The sequence below is a fragment of the Octopus bimaculoides genome, chromosome 22 (assembly GCF_001194135.2).
Source record: "Octopus bimaculoides isolate UCB-OBI-ISO-001 chromosome 22, ASM119413v2, whole genome shotgun sequence".
NCBI lineage: Eukaryota > Metazoa > Mollusca > Cephalopoda > Octopoda > Octopodidae > Octopus > Octopus bimaculoides.
The window spans coordinates 3240458-3257285 of record NC_069002.1 but is presented as its reverse complement, the minus strand read 5'-3'; the positions used below and the strand labels follow the sequence as shown (position 1 = coordinate 3257285).

At 37.2% G+C, this 16828-nt stretch overlaps 3 protein-coding genes across 5 annotated transcripts in view; 1 reads left to right on the top strand and 2 right to left on the bottom strand.

The window, feature by feature from the left end:
- Nucleotides 1–752: 752 nt before the first annotated feature.
- LOC106870323 (uncharacterized) lies at nt 753–12240 on the bottom strand. 2 transcript variants are annotated; one of them, XM_052975838.1, is made up of 4 exons: nt 11413–12240; nt 8777–8989; nt 7986–8185; nt 753–2879 (listed from the first exon to the last, which is right to left on the bottom strand). In XM_052975838.1, the coding sequence occupies exons 1-3, from the start codon at nt 11945–11947 to the stop codon at nt 8022–8024; spliced, it is 912 nt and encodes a 303-aa protein (XP_052831798.1). In that variant the 5' UTR covers nt 11948–12240; the 3' UTR covers nt 753–2879; nt 7986–8021. The 2 variants fall into 2 exon arrangements, with proteins under 2 accessions (XP_052831798.1, XP_014771832.1); XM_014916346.2 differs by lacking the exon at nt 753–2879 and having other exon boundaries at nt 2896–8185.
- The window catches only part of LOC106870322 (ZZ-type zinc finger-containing protein 3), a 40863-nt gene continuing 34414 nt past the window's right edge, over nt 10380–16828 (top strand). For both annotated transcript variants that reach the window (XM_052975837.1, XM_014916345.2), the window contains exon 1: nt 10380–10939. The gene's annotated coding sequence lies outside the window, so the exon portion shown is untranslated. The remainder of the gene's footprint in view (nt 10940–16828) is intronic.
- LOC106870317 (tetraspanin-33) overlaps nt 14022–16828 on the bottom strand; it is a 22008-nt gene continuing 19201 nt past the window's right edge. The window contains exons 5-6 of the mRNA XM_052975636.1: nt 16258–16374; nt 14022–15730 (exon numbers count right to left, since the gene is read on the bottom strand). Of these exons, the coding sequence (XP_052831596.1) occupies nt 15665–15730; nt 16258–16374 (183 nt within the window). The 3' untranslated portion in view covers nt 14022–15664. The remainder of the gene's footprint in view (nt 15731–16257; nt 16375–16828) is intronic.

Sequence of the window (16828 nt, the reverse complement as noted above, 5' to 3'; positions counted from 1 at the left end):
ATTATTATTATTTTTAACTCTACTTGCCTTAACTCTCATGTCTATTTAAAACATCATCATCATCATTATTGTGATGATCTTTCTCCTCATCAATCTTCTTTTTACTCATTTCCATTTCAATTGCTCATAGAAATAAATTTATTATTATTATTATTATTATTATTATTATTATTATTTTTATGAAGGTGGCGCGCTGGCAGAATCGTTAGTGTGCCGGGAGAAATGCTTGGCGGTATTTTGTCCGCCATTAGGTTTGGCGTTCGAAATCCGCCGAGGTCGACTTTGCCTTTCATCCTTTCGGGGTCAATTAAATAGACACCAGTTGCACACTAGGGGGTCGATGTAATCAACTTAATCCCTTTCCCCAAATTTGAGGTCTTCTGGTAAAATTTGAAACCATTATTATTATTATTACTAGCATAAGGTGTCCAGCTGGTGGAATCATTAGTGTATTGTATTTTACTCTCGTTTGGCACAGCAGCTGCGGGCTGGAAGAGATCTTGTGGTAGGTTCCGCACCAGATGGTTGTACGTGATTGTGGAAGATTTCCAGAGGCCTGACATCACGCTGGAGGATGCAGAGGGGCTGGCATGGGACCACCAGGAATGGAGAACACTGGTGGGCCTGGTTGGATCTACACATGATGACATCTCTGACACAACTAACCTGGCTTGAACCCAACCTCATCAAGTAAGAGCATAAAACGAAGCATGTATGTATAAACACTCTTTTATTTCTTTTACATGTTTCAGCCATTTGACTGCGGCCATGCTGGAGCACAACTTTCAGTCGAAGAAATCGACTCCAGGACTTACTCTTTGTAAGCCTGGTACTTACATGATCGAAGGGGGTCTTTTCCATTTTTACACAAGACAAGCAAAAGAATTAAGAGAGATTTGGCTGCTATTTCTAGCAAGTTGAAAGACAACCTAGATGCTTCCTCCTATTGACTTATTTTCAACCAAGAATGTGTAGTAGTCCCTGACCTCACCCAGGAGAGAACAGTCAGAAAATTATACAATAGCAAAGTATTTCAATTTTAATTACTGTTCACAAGCAATTAACTTTGCCTTAATTAAAACTACTGTATAATCATTTTTTTCATTATTGTTTCTTCCTATTGTTGATATTTGTCATTAGGCACACGGATGTGGGGTAAGAAGTGCCCTTCCCAACCACATGGTTCCGGGTTCAGTCTCACTGCATGGTACCTTGGGCAAATGTCTTCCACTATAGCCTTAGGCCAACCACTGCCTTGTGGGTGGATTTGGTAGATGGAAACTGAAAGAAACCTGTCGTGTGTATGTATATATATACATATATATATATATCGTGAGACTCTGTCGGTTATGACAAGTGTTCCAGCTGATCTGTTCCTGGTGTACTCTTATCAGACGGATAGACATGATGGGTTTACTGGGCTTTATATATTTGTACGCCAGCATCACTTTGATGGCATGTGCTGCCCTCTCACTCAATAATAATAATAATAATGATGACAATGATGACAGTTTCAAATTTTGGTAGAAAGGCAACAGTTTTTGAAGGAATCAGAGTAAATTGATTACTCTGAGACCAGTGCCCATTGACCCCTTGATAGAATGAAAGGCAGAAGTTGACCTTGGCAGCATTTGAACTCAGAACATAGATACGTAATTAGTTAATTATAATTGATTGCAGAATCATGGAGGTTATGCATTAATTAAATAATTGCTGGGAGGAGGAGTAGAGTACTGACCTTGATGCTATGCTCTGATATTCAACAGAGGAGGGTAAGCATCTTCTGTATTAATAATTGAACCAGTGGAAGGAGGAGGGTAAGCATCTTCTGTATTAATAATTGAACCAGTGGAAGGAGGAGGAGGAGGAGGCTAATGATTCTTGAAGGTCATACAATGTAGTGATATATGGTTAGTTTAACCCTTAAGCATTCGGCTTATGTTACAAATGCAATGCTTATTTGTTCACATTAGTTGGAATTGACCTTGCATTACCTCATAGCTTTGAGATTTCAATGATATCATCATCATCACCATTTAATGTTCATCTTCTGTGCTAGGCTGGTTTGAACATAAAACAAGTTGAAGAATGTCTCGGCCTGATATGGACAGTTTAATCCTTCAGCACTCTGGATACTCTGCCAAATGAAATGCTTGTATTGTGGGGATAATAGTAATAATGGTACACCCTTAGACTGAGGTGGACCAAGGAAAACGTTGAGGGGAGATATTAGTGAATGATTACCAATCCAGGAAAAAACATTATAAGCTCTCTGTCAGTACACTAGAAATGACCGATGCCAGTAGCATCAATTTTTCTAAACCGATCAATGGAATGGTTGAGTAAATCTATCAATAATGAACCGATGATGACCACTGGAAACAGCTGTAAGTCAAACTTACTACAATAGAGGAAAATATGTAACAACCATTATTTATGCCATGTCACATGTTGAGCATGTGAACCGAATAACAAGTGTGGCAGGAAGTTTGCTTTCCAGCTGCATGGTCCCAAGTTCAATCTCACTGCATGTCACCTTGAGCAAATATCTTCTACTATAGAACTGGGCAGATCAAAAGCTTCTGAGTGGATTTGGTAGATGGAAACTGAAAAGAAGCCTGTTGAATATGTGTGCGTGTGTTACTGTCTCCTTGATAGCTGTAAACAAGCGTCACCATCATGCAAGATGTGTTTCTTTGCTTCCAATCTTCTGTAAAAACATGTCTGGCCATGAGGGAACTATCCCCTTGCTTAGAAACAGGTGAGGGTTGGTGACAGGAAGGGCATCCAGCTGCAGAAATTCCACATAAACAATGTTCCATCCGACCCATGCAAGCATGGAAAAAGTGGACGTCAAAATGATGATGATGATGTACATACTACAAAAGATAACAATTTAGTTTTTGTAAATGTTGTAAATTCTTTATAGATATATATATTTATTATTCAACACAAAAAAAATATTTAGAAGGATACATAGAGATTTACACATACATTTTTACATATATTATTTATACATGCCTTAGATATATATACACACGTTTAGAAGATAACATTATTACTTATACATACATAGACATATATATTTGTGCTTGTGTTAGATATTGCGCACTTTTATACATTCAGAGTCATCTTCATCACCAGGGTAGGCTGTGTAGATAGAGTTAAAACTAAACAAATTTGTCTCAAAGCAAACATTAGCCATGTTTTTATAAATAGAAAGGAAAAAACCCCCCCAACTTATTTTATATATGTAACAATTTACATACACACGCATGCGCATACATACATAACTACCTACCAACACTCATATACACACACACACACACACATAACAACCCTCATGTTTATCTTTAGTCAAATTAAATTATGAAACATGTAATTACAACATCCTGCTTTCTGATCAAAACACACACACACCTATATATACACATACATCCATGTGTGTGTGCACGTGTGTATATATATATATATATATATATAGATAGATAGATAAATAGATAGATAGATATATAGATAGATAAATAGACAGATAAGTAGATAGATAGATATATAGATAGACACACAGGTAGACAGATAGATAGGTAGACAGACAGATAGGCAGACATACATACATACATAGATAGATAGACAGACAGACAGATGGCTGGTGGGCCAAAAGTCATGCACAAAATAACTTCAATATGATCTGAAATTGTCAAGGACATGCCTCATTTTTTTTTTCAAATTGACTAACATAAATAAAATAATGATGACTACACACATTCTTGTACATGATAAACAAAATGATTAATAACGTAATATAAATAAAATACCAAATATTTTGGTGTGTCACTTTTGACTCACCGTGTGTGTTTAGTCAATTCAAATAAATGAATAGAATTAACGGACAAGAACATGTGCACAAGGAATGTATTAGCTTGACACTTGGTGAAAAGAGAGTTTGACATCTATAAGAGTTGTTATATCAAGACAAATACCTCAGTAATTTGACTGTTGACACTGTATATACATTTATACATTGAGTATGATACAGGGATGGCTATTTTATACATATATAGTGCAAAAATAATATATAGACACACATATATATACATGTGGTCAGTGCCAGGTCTGCCTGACTAGCTCCTGTGCCGGTAAAAAGCACCATCCGAACGTGATCGATGCCAGGCCCGCCTGACTGGTTCCCGTGCCGGCGGCATGTAAAAAGCACCATCTGAACGTGGCCAATGCCAGCACCACCTTGACCAGCTTCTTACCACACAGCCACATCTCTTCCTATAATCTTATAGTTTCACGGTTTCAATGATGCAATTGTTTATTTTTAGAATGACGTTGTAGGGTAGGCGTGAGAGGCCAAATCTCGCTGATATGAACGTTAAAAAAAGTAGAATATTTGAGACAGATGTGATTGGCTTACATGCTTAAAAAGTTAATGATGGAAGTCGAAGCTTTGAGAGGCATCCTCATTAAAGACTTATATGTAAGATTAAGATTAAATAAATATTAAGAAGGATAAACAAACATAAGTGATACAAATAAATAATAAAAATCAAAAAAATATTTTCAAAAATATAAAATTAAACAAGTTTTTTTTTTCCATTTAGAATATGAATATAGGAGCACTGACATGAAAAATAGTCTTTATTAATGTGGCCCAAAGCTTGGAGATGTGTTGTTAACCCTTCTGATACCAACCTGGTTGAAATCACCTCTGGCTCTGTAGTACAAATATCTTGCTTTCCTAAGTTTTGAATTAAAATCTTCCACCAAACCTTAGTAACAATTTATGTTCCTAACATTTGCTTAATGATAACGAAGTTATTTTATTAAATTCTTTGTTATTTAAAATTAATTGAAAGAAATACAGAGCGTCTCAAAATAAATATGGTAACAAAAGGGTTAAATATTAAAAAAAGGATAAACAAAAATGGGTGATATAAACAAATAAGAAAAATCAAAAAATATTTTCAAAAATATAAAATTAAACGAGTTTTTTCCATTTAGAATATGAATATAGAAGTATTGACATGAAAAACAGTCTTTATTAATGTAGCCCAAAGCTTGGCAACATGTTGTTAACAAAGAATTATGTAAAATGAAAAATAAACATTGGTTTCATATTTCAGCACAAAGCCAGCAATCTTGGGAGAGTGGGGAAAGTTGATTACATTGACCCCAGTGAAGAAAAATTGCAAAAGTTTTTCTAAGGGAAAATATTAAAAAAAAATTATAAAATAAATAAGGGGGAGGGGTGTTGACAATAAGCCAAAATATAAAATAAATGAAAAACAAAAACAATTTTAAAAAAGAAAAGGGAAAATATGTTCAACTAAAAGTATTGAATTCCTTCATAATTTAGGAGAAAGAAAGAGTGGCAGGAATGGTTGATTAAATTGACTTTACTCTGACCTCAGGAAATTACTGGTACTTTGTGTCAACTTCTGCAAGGAGACAAGTAGAGTTTACTACTTATTCTTTAGATCTGCTAGAAATTGCAGCCAAATAACCCTCACATCATATCTTACTGTTTGTCTTAAAAAGGAAGGATACATTAAGACAATATAGCCCTAGATATACTATGGTTGAATAAAAGGCAGGATGGTCAGACTTGGAACAATTTTGATCATACAAAGGTTTCCAGTTCAATTCCAAGTGTCAATTTTTATTTTTAAATGGCATTGCTTCAGTGTGGCCACAGCCTTTGGGTTGGAACACACAAAGGAATACATCTGTTAGTCTGAGGTATACAATGTCTAGATATAAGACAAGATGGTCTTAAGTGGAATACTTTTGATCATAATTCTACTGGATCAGATCTAACCCGGGGTTAAACAACAAGGAAGGTAAAGTTCCCTTCTCGACTCATAAGGGTCAGTTTCCCTGATTTTCCTGGTGGATAAATTCCCCACCTGGATGGGACTCCAGTCCCTTCCAAGATTAATTCATTTTTTCCAGTTGAGTGGACTGGGGCAATGTGAAATGAAGTGTCTTGCTCAAAAACACAATGCATCACCCTGTCCAAGAATTGAAACCACAATCTTACGATCATGAATCCAACACCCCTAACCTCAAAGCCACACACCACAAACAAGGACTTGTTGTATAATGTAGTCCTAGATATGTTTTTTTTTTTCCTTCTAGGTATATCTTGGATTAAATTGTCCAATGTGACCTTTATTTTTTAAGATTAAGACATGATTTGAAATAACTTGGCTGATTTAACCAGCAGGTCCTGTGACCACATAAAACCCACCCCACAAACAGATTGTTGTTTTCTTGTGTGATCTTCCATTAGAAAAACATAACAACAAAAAAACCTAACCAATAAGAAATAAGAAACAATCGTTTATTGGTGGGATGGGAGCAGGGGAAATAGCATGGGGGGGGGAGTGATACCACCCACTTTGGGAACCACTGGTCTAAAATGTGTGTTGTGACACAGCCTATATTATGTGCAGACTCTAATACAAACTATATTTTATGCCATGTATGTGAGGTGACATGCCCTATGTTTTGTGACATATGGTGCGAAACGCATATATACATATCTTGCGATATGGTGTGACATGGCCTGTATTCCTTGCAGTGTAGTGTGACACAAAATATAATCTATACAGAGGCAAAAACTTTAATTACATCAACACACACTTCTATCAGCACAATTTTACAATAAATCTAAACTGCATAATTTGTACTGTGACAGAGGCTTTATTAGCTTACACTGTACTGTGACAGGCTGTAATATAGTTTATACTGTACTGTGAAAGAGGCTTTGATAAGGAGTATACAGGAATATTGAGAGATTTTAATATGAAATATACTGTGAAAAGCTGTAACTGGCACAGTGTGACACAAGATGTAACTAGCACAGTATATCACAAGCTGTAACTAGCACAGTGTATTGTGAGCTGTAACTAGCACAGTGTAACACAAGCTGTAGCTGGCATATTACAACACAATCTGAAACTAACAGTAAATTTGATCTTTGTAACAAAGCTGTATCAAATAATTTTTGTGTCACGTACACATGGTTTTAATGAATGCATTGTGCCATGATGTTCAATGATGTGGTCCAGCACAGTGGCACACATTCCCATCCCTTCTCTACCCCCACACTACTTCCCAGTCATAAACTACTATAATGTGACATATAAGACTTAAAATACATGTACAGGATTTGTTCAGTTTTGTTTTTGGAATTATATGAAAGACTGAGAGCAACAAAAGCTGAATTAAGACTAGATTTTTGAAAGAGAGACATCATTCTTTCCATACAAACATCTGCAGATATACATAAATATATTTTCTTTTTTAGGAACAGCGGGTCTCAAAGCACATAAAGCTAAAGATTATAGCGGCCTTTGACTTTTTTCTATCTAAGAGGAATGTTGCAACCCATCATTTACATGCTGTTATCACTGTTCCAAATCTGAATTATTTCTTGTTCTCCTTGAAGGTTTATAAATTCTTCTGATGTCAACAACATATATATACATACAGATATTTATACACACAGACATGGACATATGCATAGATTAACAGAAATATTAAGCAAGTTAAAGAATAACAGCAGGTAATAACAAACAAAAATATATAAAATGATACAGATCAGACAATAACAACCAGAACAATACCAAAATGCATGTGTGTGTGTATATATATATATATATATATACATTCATAGTTTTCTTTTATTTGTGTGTTTGCAAGGCTACCAATGGTTTCATGCTAGGAGGTCTTCACAATTGTTCAAGCATGTCACATGGAAGTGTTGCTACTTGTCTCCATTTTTGAATGGGAATACCACTTCACATGAACCCATCTCTAGCCTTGTTAACCCACAAATGAATATTTATCCACCAATGCAGTGTTGAACACTCATTCTCACAGTTTGATATTAGCATGTATATATATATATATATATATATATATATATATATATATATATATATATATATATATATATATATATATATACATACATATATTTGTGGGTGGGAGAAACTGACTGGTGTTCTTCAGAGTCGCTGGTAATATCGATAGTCAATGGTGTTACCAAGGCAGGGACTGATGAAAAACAAGTAACCGTCTTTGACTAGAGTGAAAAAGGAAGCCCATCCTTCTCGGTTTGGTACCAGTTCGGTTCCTTCTGCTGAGTAGACAATTCTTTTATAGAGAACTCCTGAAGATAGGAGAAAAAAAAAATAAAGATGAATGGTAAAACAAAAAAAGATTAAAAACATACAGTTCAGAAAATAGGAGGTTTATACATGTTCATTGAGAAAATATATACCCACAATTATTCTCGAACACATATACGCACAAAACTAACCTGCATGTGTGTGTGTGCATATATTCTTTTATTCTTTTACTTGTTTCAGTCATTTGACTGTGGCCATGCTGGAGCACTGCCTTTAGTCAAACGAACTGACCCCAGGACTTATTCTTTGTAAGCCTGTACTTATTGTACGGGTTTCTTTTGGCAAACTGCAAGTTATGGAGATTAGCTATATATGGGAACTTAAAGATAGGGGTATTTACTATAATTTACACTGGAAAATATCATCATTATCGTTTAACGTCCGCTTTCCATGCTGGCATGGGTTGGACGGTTTGACTGAGGACTGGTGAGCCAGAGGCTGAACCAGGCTCCAATCTCATCTGGCAATGTTTCTACAGATGGATGTTATATATATATATATATATATATGTATGTATGCATGTATGTATGTATAGTAGTCCCTACTAATGTCAGCAATGAAAGTCTGCTTACCTAAAGAAAGGTATATGAATAAGATTGAGAAGAACACGATGACTATGTAGGATCCAGGACTGAAGGAATTGTGAGGTGTGGTACAGCCCCCTGGACATGCACAGACAGACTGCAGTAACAGGGAGAGGGATTGGTTAGCTTCTCTGGACTTGATCACACTCAGTTGGTCGACGGGGCTGCACTGGAGGTACACATGAGTTTTGAACAGTTGATCTGAAAGGAAACAAAAATTAAAAAGAATGAATAAATACATACATATCTATATATATGCTCTTATTCTTTTACTTGTTTCAGTCATTTGACTACGGCCATGCCGGAGCACTGCCTTTAGTTGAGCAAATCGACGTACCAATGCTTCTGCCAGCTTGCTACCTTAATGACAACAACAACAGTAATGATAATGATAAAGTCATAATAATAATAAAATTGGTCAGCTGCAACTTAAAGATTGATAAAACAGCTGGGAATTATAATCTCTGATCTGAATGTGTGCATGTATGTATGTGTTTCAATGCATATATGCAAGTGTGTGTGTGTGTATTGTATGTACACGTGTGTATATATATATATATATATATATATATATATATATATATATATGTATGTATGTATGTACACAAACATAACAGCTGAGTGCTCTACCATTAAGCTAAACACACACGCATGCAATCATAAGGACAAAACAGAAGTAAAAATGAAAAACAATTTTCAAATGCATACTTAATCCTTCAAACATGTTCACATGTACAGACTGGATAAATACACACACACACACACACGTCTTTAAGAAATATGTTGAATCACGTAAAGTAATATCAATACAATATGGAGGTGACCTTATTTAAAAGCAAAACAAAACAAAACAGACACATCTGTGTGTGTGTGTAAGAAAAATGCATATATGAGAAAGAGACTACCTGCCTATATGTGCAACATACTACATATGTGTAAGAGTAAGGTACTTAAGATACACGTGGCCATGCTGGAGCACCACCTTGAAGAATTTTAGTCGAATGGATTGATCCCAGTACTTGTTTCTTCGATTTGTTTCTTTGCTGAACAATATTGTGGTAGTTACTGTGAGAGAAACGCTCAGATTAGCTTTAGGGGCCAAAATGTACTCTTGCTTATGACATGAGTGCATTTTGCCCCAAAAAGCCAGTCTGAGAGTTTCTATCATGGTAACTACCACAGTATTATTTGTTCTAATACAGTGGTTCTTGACCAGGGTCCATACGGCCCCTAAAGGTCCGTATACGATTTTGGGGGATCCACACAGCGAAATAGTAAATTGAGGATCCACAATAGTAATTTAAGGGCTCCTGAAAAAATTTTGCTTTAGATGTATGTATTGCAGAAACAGCTGGGTTTCTTTCTCTAACATTTTACATGATTCAACCTACACAAGTTAATGTGTGGGAAACAAAATAGGGATTTTGAAAGAAGTTTCTATAAAACCAATTTTTAAACATCGAATGGTTATAGGGGTCCACCAGAATAAAATAATAATCAAAAGGGTCCATAGATAAGAAACGGTTGAGAACCCATGTAATAGAATTTCCATTTCTAAATGGGGATAAATATTACTTCTCTGTATTAATACTGCTTCTGCTGTGAAAACGAGGTGGTGTCAAAGAGTTCCTGGATTAGATCTATGGCATGCCAACAGATAGCAGCACATGGTTGTGTGTGCAGTGAAAGCTGGCAGTGACCTTCACGAGGGGCAGTGTGTTGAGTGACATCGTTGTTTACTTTGCAAGTTGTGAAATTTGTGTTTTTGCAGTCACATGTATGCTGTAGTCTGTGATTTTGTGTTTCCTTGTCTTGCCATCACATAATTGTTGTAAACAAATGTCATTCACTTCCGTTAATTCGTGAAATATATCTCGCCACAGGAGAAATATTACCTTGCTTGGAAATAGGTAAAGGTTGGGTGACGAGGAAGGCATTCCAGCTTTAGAAAATCCACCTCAATATTCCATCCGGCCCACGGTCATTAAAACGACGACGCATCAGTCATAAAGATAATGAAGACGATACGACATAGTCAGTCTGTTCACACACCTTTAACTAACGGTAGTTTCTAAGATATTTTCTACAAATAAAGAACCGTGGACTTTACAAACAGAATAAAACTTAGCAGCTATGAAACCATCACATAAGGTAAGCATGTTATTTCCCTCTACGAAAAATATTTATATTATCGTTTTATTTACGTTTATCTTTTCAAGCTTGCACAGTTTTGGAGGGCCTTCTGCTCTTAACTTTCCCTTTGTTACTTATTTTCTTCGAATGTCAGACTAATAATATACATTGTGGACGTCCCTTTGTCTTTCTTGTGTTTGTATTCGACGTAGTTTGTTTTTGATTTGCCTATATATATATACATGGGGGAAGGGAATCGTGTTTGTTTCTACAAGTTGTGTATTCGTGTATATGCAAAAATTATTCTATACACAGACATACATACGCATCTTCGTGTGTGTGTGTATATATATATATATATATATATACACACACACACACACAAACAAATATATATGTATCATCCTAGTTTTACACATTCACATTCGTGTGAGTTCGGACGTGAATATCTGTTTATGTGTGCAGTATGTATATACGTTGGTTGTATTTACCTGGAGACGTATAACTTATGAAGAATTTGCTGGATTCTTGGTCAAATTGGAACTTGGCTGACTTCGACTGACCCCTGTTTCTGTAGAAAGTGTTCTTGTCGGACACTTTGAAGACACACACAGCTGCATCTTTGCACTTATCGGAAACATCAGGACCCGGTGCCAACGTAAATCCAACGCAAGGGTTGTAGGCCACGGAGAAGGACTCGTTGAGAGCAATAACGAAACGTGGTTTACCGTTGAAGAAGGCGACATTCTTCAGATTTATCTCACCTGTTTCGTTGGCCATTCTGCATTTACAAGGGCCTAACTGCTGGCATAATTCTTCAACATCATCACTGGCATCTGCTCCTCTCACTGCAAACGATGACAGCGAAGATACGAGCAAGAACACCGTTGATACAAGCACCGAGAAATTCGGACGAGGTTTCGATTTGCTCCTCGATGACAAAGATATAGAGCAAGAATAATTAGAAGATGAAAGAACGGAATAAGGTGAAAAAATGTGGAATGATTGGAGATATCTGTCAAACATGATGCTCACAAAGCAAATCAAGCACCGTGTGACTCCCAGCCACCAATTATATGATAATATGCCGTCTGAATGATCTCCCTTGATAACATTTACTTCCTACGTTATTATCGTACTAACACGATCCCGTTCAATCTCAGTTCAATCCTGACTCAGAAGACCCTATTGGCAATAGCGTCCCAGCCATGACCACCCCGTCTTTTTAAGTTACTGTGTAACACTATATTAACCAATGTGTCCGTTTTTTTTCTTTTCTCTTTTTTTTTTTATAATTTTCACAAGACGGTACGGCATTAATTTGAGGAAGAACTGGCGATTATTTTAAGCTGGTCGAATAACCATGTAGAGGCTCTGTACTTGGCTCGTGCTACGAATACGCTGCGCACTTGAGCATGTTCATGTGTGAGTGTGTGCAAGTGTAAGTTTTCTGCCTACATATATGTATGCGTATGTGTCTATACGCATACCTACGCTTATATTTGTAAGGGACGACCGTGCGAACTCAAAAAGGAGATATGGTGACGAATGGAAAAACAGAGGACTCCTTTTATTTAAACGTGTCACACGGTCGAACACACAATTATATATCGATGGATGATATAGATGATATGTTATGCGACGATAACATAGATGACCAGTAATGAAAGACCACAACCGTATTAGATGAATAACAGAGATATTTATTGTAGCGTTAAAGATGTATGTCTGTGTGAGAGTGTGAATGCGACATATAAGAACATAATCAAAGACAGGCCGTCATACAAAGAAAAGTGTGTATGTGAGTGATACATGTGTGAGTTATTACAGCAGATAGAAAGTGTGAGTAAATGACACGTGAGCAATTATACCAGTTCGTTAGTACACTATAGGAAAAGTTCTGTATGTGAAAGTGAGGAGAGGCTGAGTGCGGCAGTGCTGATCACTAGTTGTGATGTCGTGGCATCGATGCCGGGCCGTGATTCTTGTTATACAGATGTTCGTCGCTGGCTGAGAATTTCTTGTCTGTTTATTTACCGTGGTGAAGCTGAGTCACCTAACAGAATCGAAGAGAGAGATGTGCCTCGGTAGTTTGGTGTAGTGTACATAGTAACTCGTGTTGACGCTGGTGGAGATTGTTGCTGGTTAGTAGTAATCGTAGAATCGTGTTGGTCATGACGATGATGCTGGATAGTAGTCGTAGACTCTTGTTGCTGATGTGGCGACGGCGGTGGTCATCATTGGCTGGACGAAGATGTTGAAGTGGTCGCTGGAACTGCTGCTGCTGTCGTGTGGTACACGGAACAGTTCCCAAAGAGAAACTGGACCGAGACCAATTTGGGGGGTATGAGTTGATCTATATATAGCGTTAAGAGGGCTCCAAATGCCTTAAGAATTTTACTCTATCACGTGACCTTATTAGGGGCCGTGATTGGTCAGTTTGCGTTCTGGCGGGAAAGGTTCGAAGAAGTTGCCGATTCGAATAATAATCAGTCACGTGATGACAAGGAATGGGTTCTCTACTACGCTCGCATTTATTTATATTTAAATGAGAAGATTGTATGTAATGGCGATAGTAGTTTTGTATCTAGTGACGATAGGTAGTTTCACTACATATTTATACACACACACATCTATCTATCTATCTATCTATCTATCTATCTATTACCTGGAATTCTACACCAATCAAAGAATCTTTCTGTGAGTCTGGTGTATTTGCATTAGCAGAAAGCTTAAGAAATATTCTTTCCTGATTGATAATCCCTTATTAATAATTTTTTATTGTGTTTGTGTGTGTGTGTGCGTGTTACCCTCACTGCTTGACAGCCAATATTGGTTTGTTTACATTCCCATAACTTAGAGAATGATAAAATAGATACCAGACTTAAAACAATAAGTACTGGAGTCATTTCATTTAACTAAAACCCATCAACGCAGCAACCCAGCATGGCCACAGTCGAATGACTGAAACAAGTCAGCTATGTTTGAATAAAGAATGAGATGGTCATATATGGAATGTCCTTATAATTACAAATCTGCTGGATCAGGGCTCACCTGGGTCTAAATAAAACAAAGAAAAAACAAAACAAAAGACGAAATGTGTATTTTTAAAAATATATTTATTTCTAAAGACCATAACTGTTTCTTTTCTCTTATTTTCTCTTTCTTCTTCAAATGAATAAACCAAAAAAAAAAAAAATTATAATGGATTGTAGTGCTGAGGTGGGGAGTTGTGGTAGGAGGAGGAAATGCATTGGAATAGAATGGAAAATAGGGGTGAGAGAACAAATGTATACATGAATGAATGCAATAGTTAAATAGATTTTATTATGCCATATTTCTCTTGTTATTTATAACTTTATATATTTACACACACACACACACACAAATGATAAGAAACCAATCAACCAATGTTTAGATAAAAATTGGTGGGCACTTGACTGGTTGATAACTTTTGTGATGCCTTCCCCTCAGAATTAAGTGATCAGAGAGAGACAAATGAATACTCAGCCAGCCAGCCAACCAGCCAGTCAGCCACCAGGTCAGCCAGCCACCACGTCAGCCTGCCAGCCAACCAACAGCCAACCGACAGCCAGCCATCCATCCAAATAGCCAGCCAACTAGCCATCCATCCAAATAAATAGCCAGTTAGCTAACTATAACAACAGCGAAAATTACATGAACAAAAAGAACAACAACAACAACCTATTTGGGGTGACATGTTTGGACGGCACCGAAGTGGATGGATATGTATGAATAAAATCCTTTCTAATCTGGGCATAAGGCCTGAAATTTTGAGGACGAGGTAAATTGATAACATCAACCCCAGTACGCAACTGGTACTTAATTTATCAACCCTGAAAGGATGAAAGGCAAAGCTGACCTCAATGGAATTTGAAATCAGAACAGAAAGACAGATGAAATTTCACTGATCATTTTGTCTGTGTGTCCAGCATGTTAATGATTCTGCTAGCTTGCTAATGATTCCACCAGCCTGCTAACGATTCCGCCATGTTGCTAACGATTCTGCTAGCTTACTAACGATTCTGTCATGTTGCTAATGATTCTGCCAACTTCCTAACAATTCTGTCAGGTCACCACCTTAATGTGTGTGTGTGTGCATGTACACTATGTTTTCTGACATAAAAGTCAAATTTTTCAAATCAAAATTTACAGCCAAAAATGGTTGGTTGACTTACAGAACGAGACGACTTTGGAAGACCAAAAATTCCATGTGATATGCAGCAGGATTTAGTGATGACATTCGAATGTTTGTGCAACATGAGGAGGTGCCAGAAAGTTCCCCTCCAAGGCATAAGTCCAGGCAAGGTTGTTCATGGAAGACCAGCAGTCACCCACACATACCAGCCTTGCCTCTCCACACCACTTATGTTATCCAAAGGAAAGACTGACACAGCTTGACATCAGTGACATCGTGACTCATTTCTACGGCTGAGTGAACTGGAGCAATGTGAAATAAACTGTCTTGCTCAAGAACACAGTCCACAGCCTGGTCTGGGAATTGAACTCATTACCTGATGATTGTGAGCCTGATGCTCAAACAACTGGACCATGTACTTTCATTTTACATTACAAAAACAGTAAACATTAAATCTGTTATATTTATAGTAATTATGGATATATATAAAAATATATATTTGAAAAAAAAAATAACAAGATAAAAAAAGAAATATATAAAAGAGATTTTCTTCACTCGTGTCACCTTGTATCACAGTGACCTTTTCACCAGCGAGCCCTTTGCCGTGAAATCTGACTTTGTAAACAACTGACCAAAAACAGTGTCGCCAGCTGAAAGTAAAAATAAAGAAACAGATTTTAAATAAGGCAGTATGGGTGGTCCCTTAAGATCTGTGAAGGGGTTTGTTAGTATCTCTTTAGGAGTTTGTCATATATCGACATAGGACTCAGAGGGATCCATCATCATCATCATCGTCGTCGTTTAACATCCGCTTTCGATGCTAGCATGGGTTGGATGATTTGACTGAGGACTGGTGAAACCAGATGGCTACACCTGGCTCCAATCTGATTTGGCAGAGTTTCTACAGCTGGATGCCCTTCCTAACGCCAACCACTCAGAGAGTGTAGTGGGTGCTTTTACGTGCCACCTGCACGAAGGCCAGTCAGGTGGTACTGGCAACGGCCACGCTCAAAATAGTGTATTTTATGTGTCACCCGCACAAGAGCCATAGGTAAAAAATGGTTGGAAGCCAATTATGCTTGAAGGTTCAATGAGGATTCACAGGGAGCACATAAACGGTGACATTCAATGCGTATTCATAGGAATACATTAAAGATAACATTAAATGAGTACTTACTATGGATAAATTGAAAGCAATCAATATGCCGCCCACCACTGGCAAATAATTCTCAATAAAAAGTATTGCAGCTGGTATACAACCTGTCGTGTATATTGTCTTACTGGCAATCACTTCCTGGAAATAAAAAAAGGGTTTGAAAATATATGGAAGAATTTGAATAGTATTGTGCTTGTGTAGTAAGAATCTTGTTTCCAAACCACATGGCTGCATGTTCAGTCCCACTGTGTGGTTGGTACCTTGGGCAAGCGTCTTCTGCTATAGCCTCGGGTTGACCAGAACCTTGTGAGTTGATTTAATAGATGGAAACTGGAAGAAATCTGTCATATATATATATATTTATTTATTTATTTACAACAGGCTTCTTTCAGTTTCCACCTACCAAATTCACTGACAAGGTTTTGTTCGGCCTGAGGCTATAATAACCACACCCATACACGCCACTGCCGCCACCATCACCACCAGAACGATCATAATCACCACAAACACCACCAACGACATCCCCACCACTGTCACCGTCACCATGACGACGACGACGACCGCCACCGCCGCCACCACCACCACCACCACC

Excerpts from the sequence above, each read along its gene's own strand:
- LOC106870323 (XM_052975838.1), bottom strand. The coding sequence starts at position 11,947 with ATGTTTGACAGATATCTCCAATCATTCCACATTTTTTCACCTTATTCC. Across the intron at positions 8,990-11,412 it reads CATAAGTTATACGTCTCCAG|ATCAACTGTTCAAAACTCAT; the intron begins GTAAATACAACC and ends GTTTCCTTTCAG. Across the intron at positions 8,186-8,776 it reads ATTCATATACCTTTCTTTAG|GAGTTCTCTATAAAAGAATT; the intron begins GTAAGCAGACTT and ends TCCTATCTTCAG.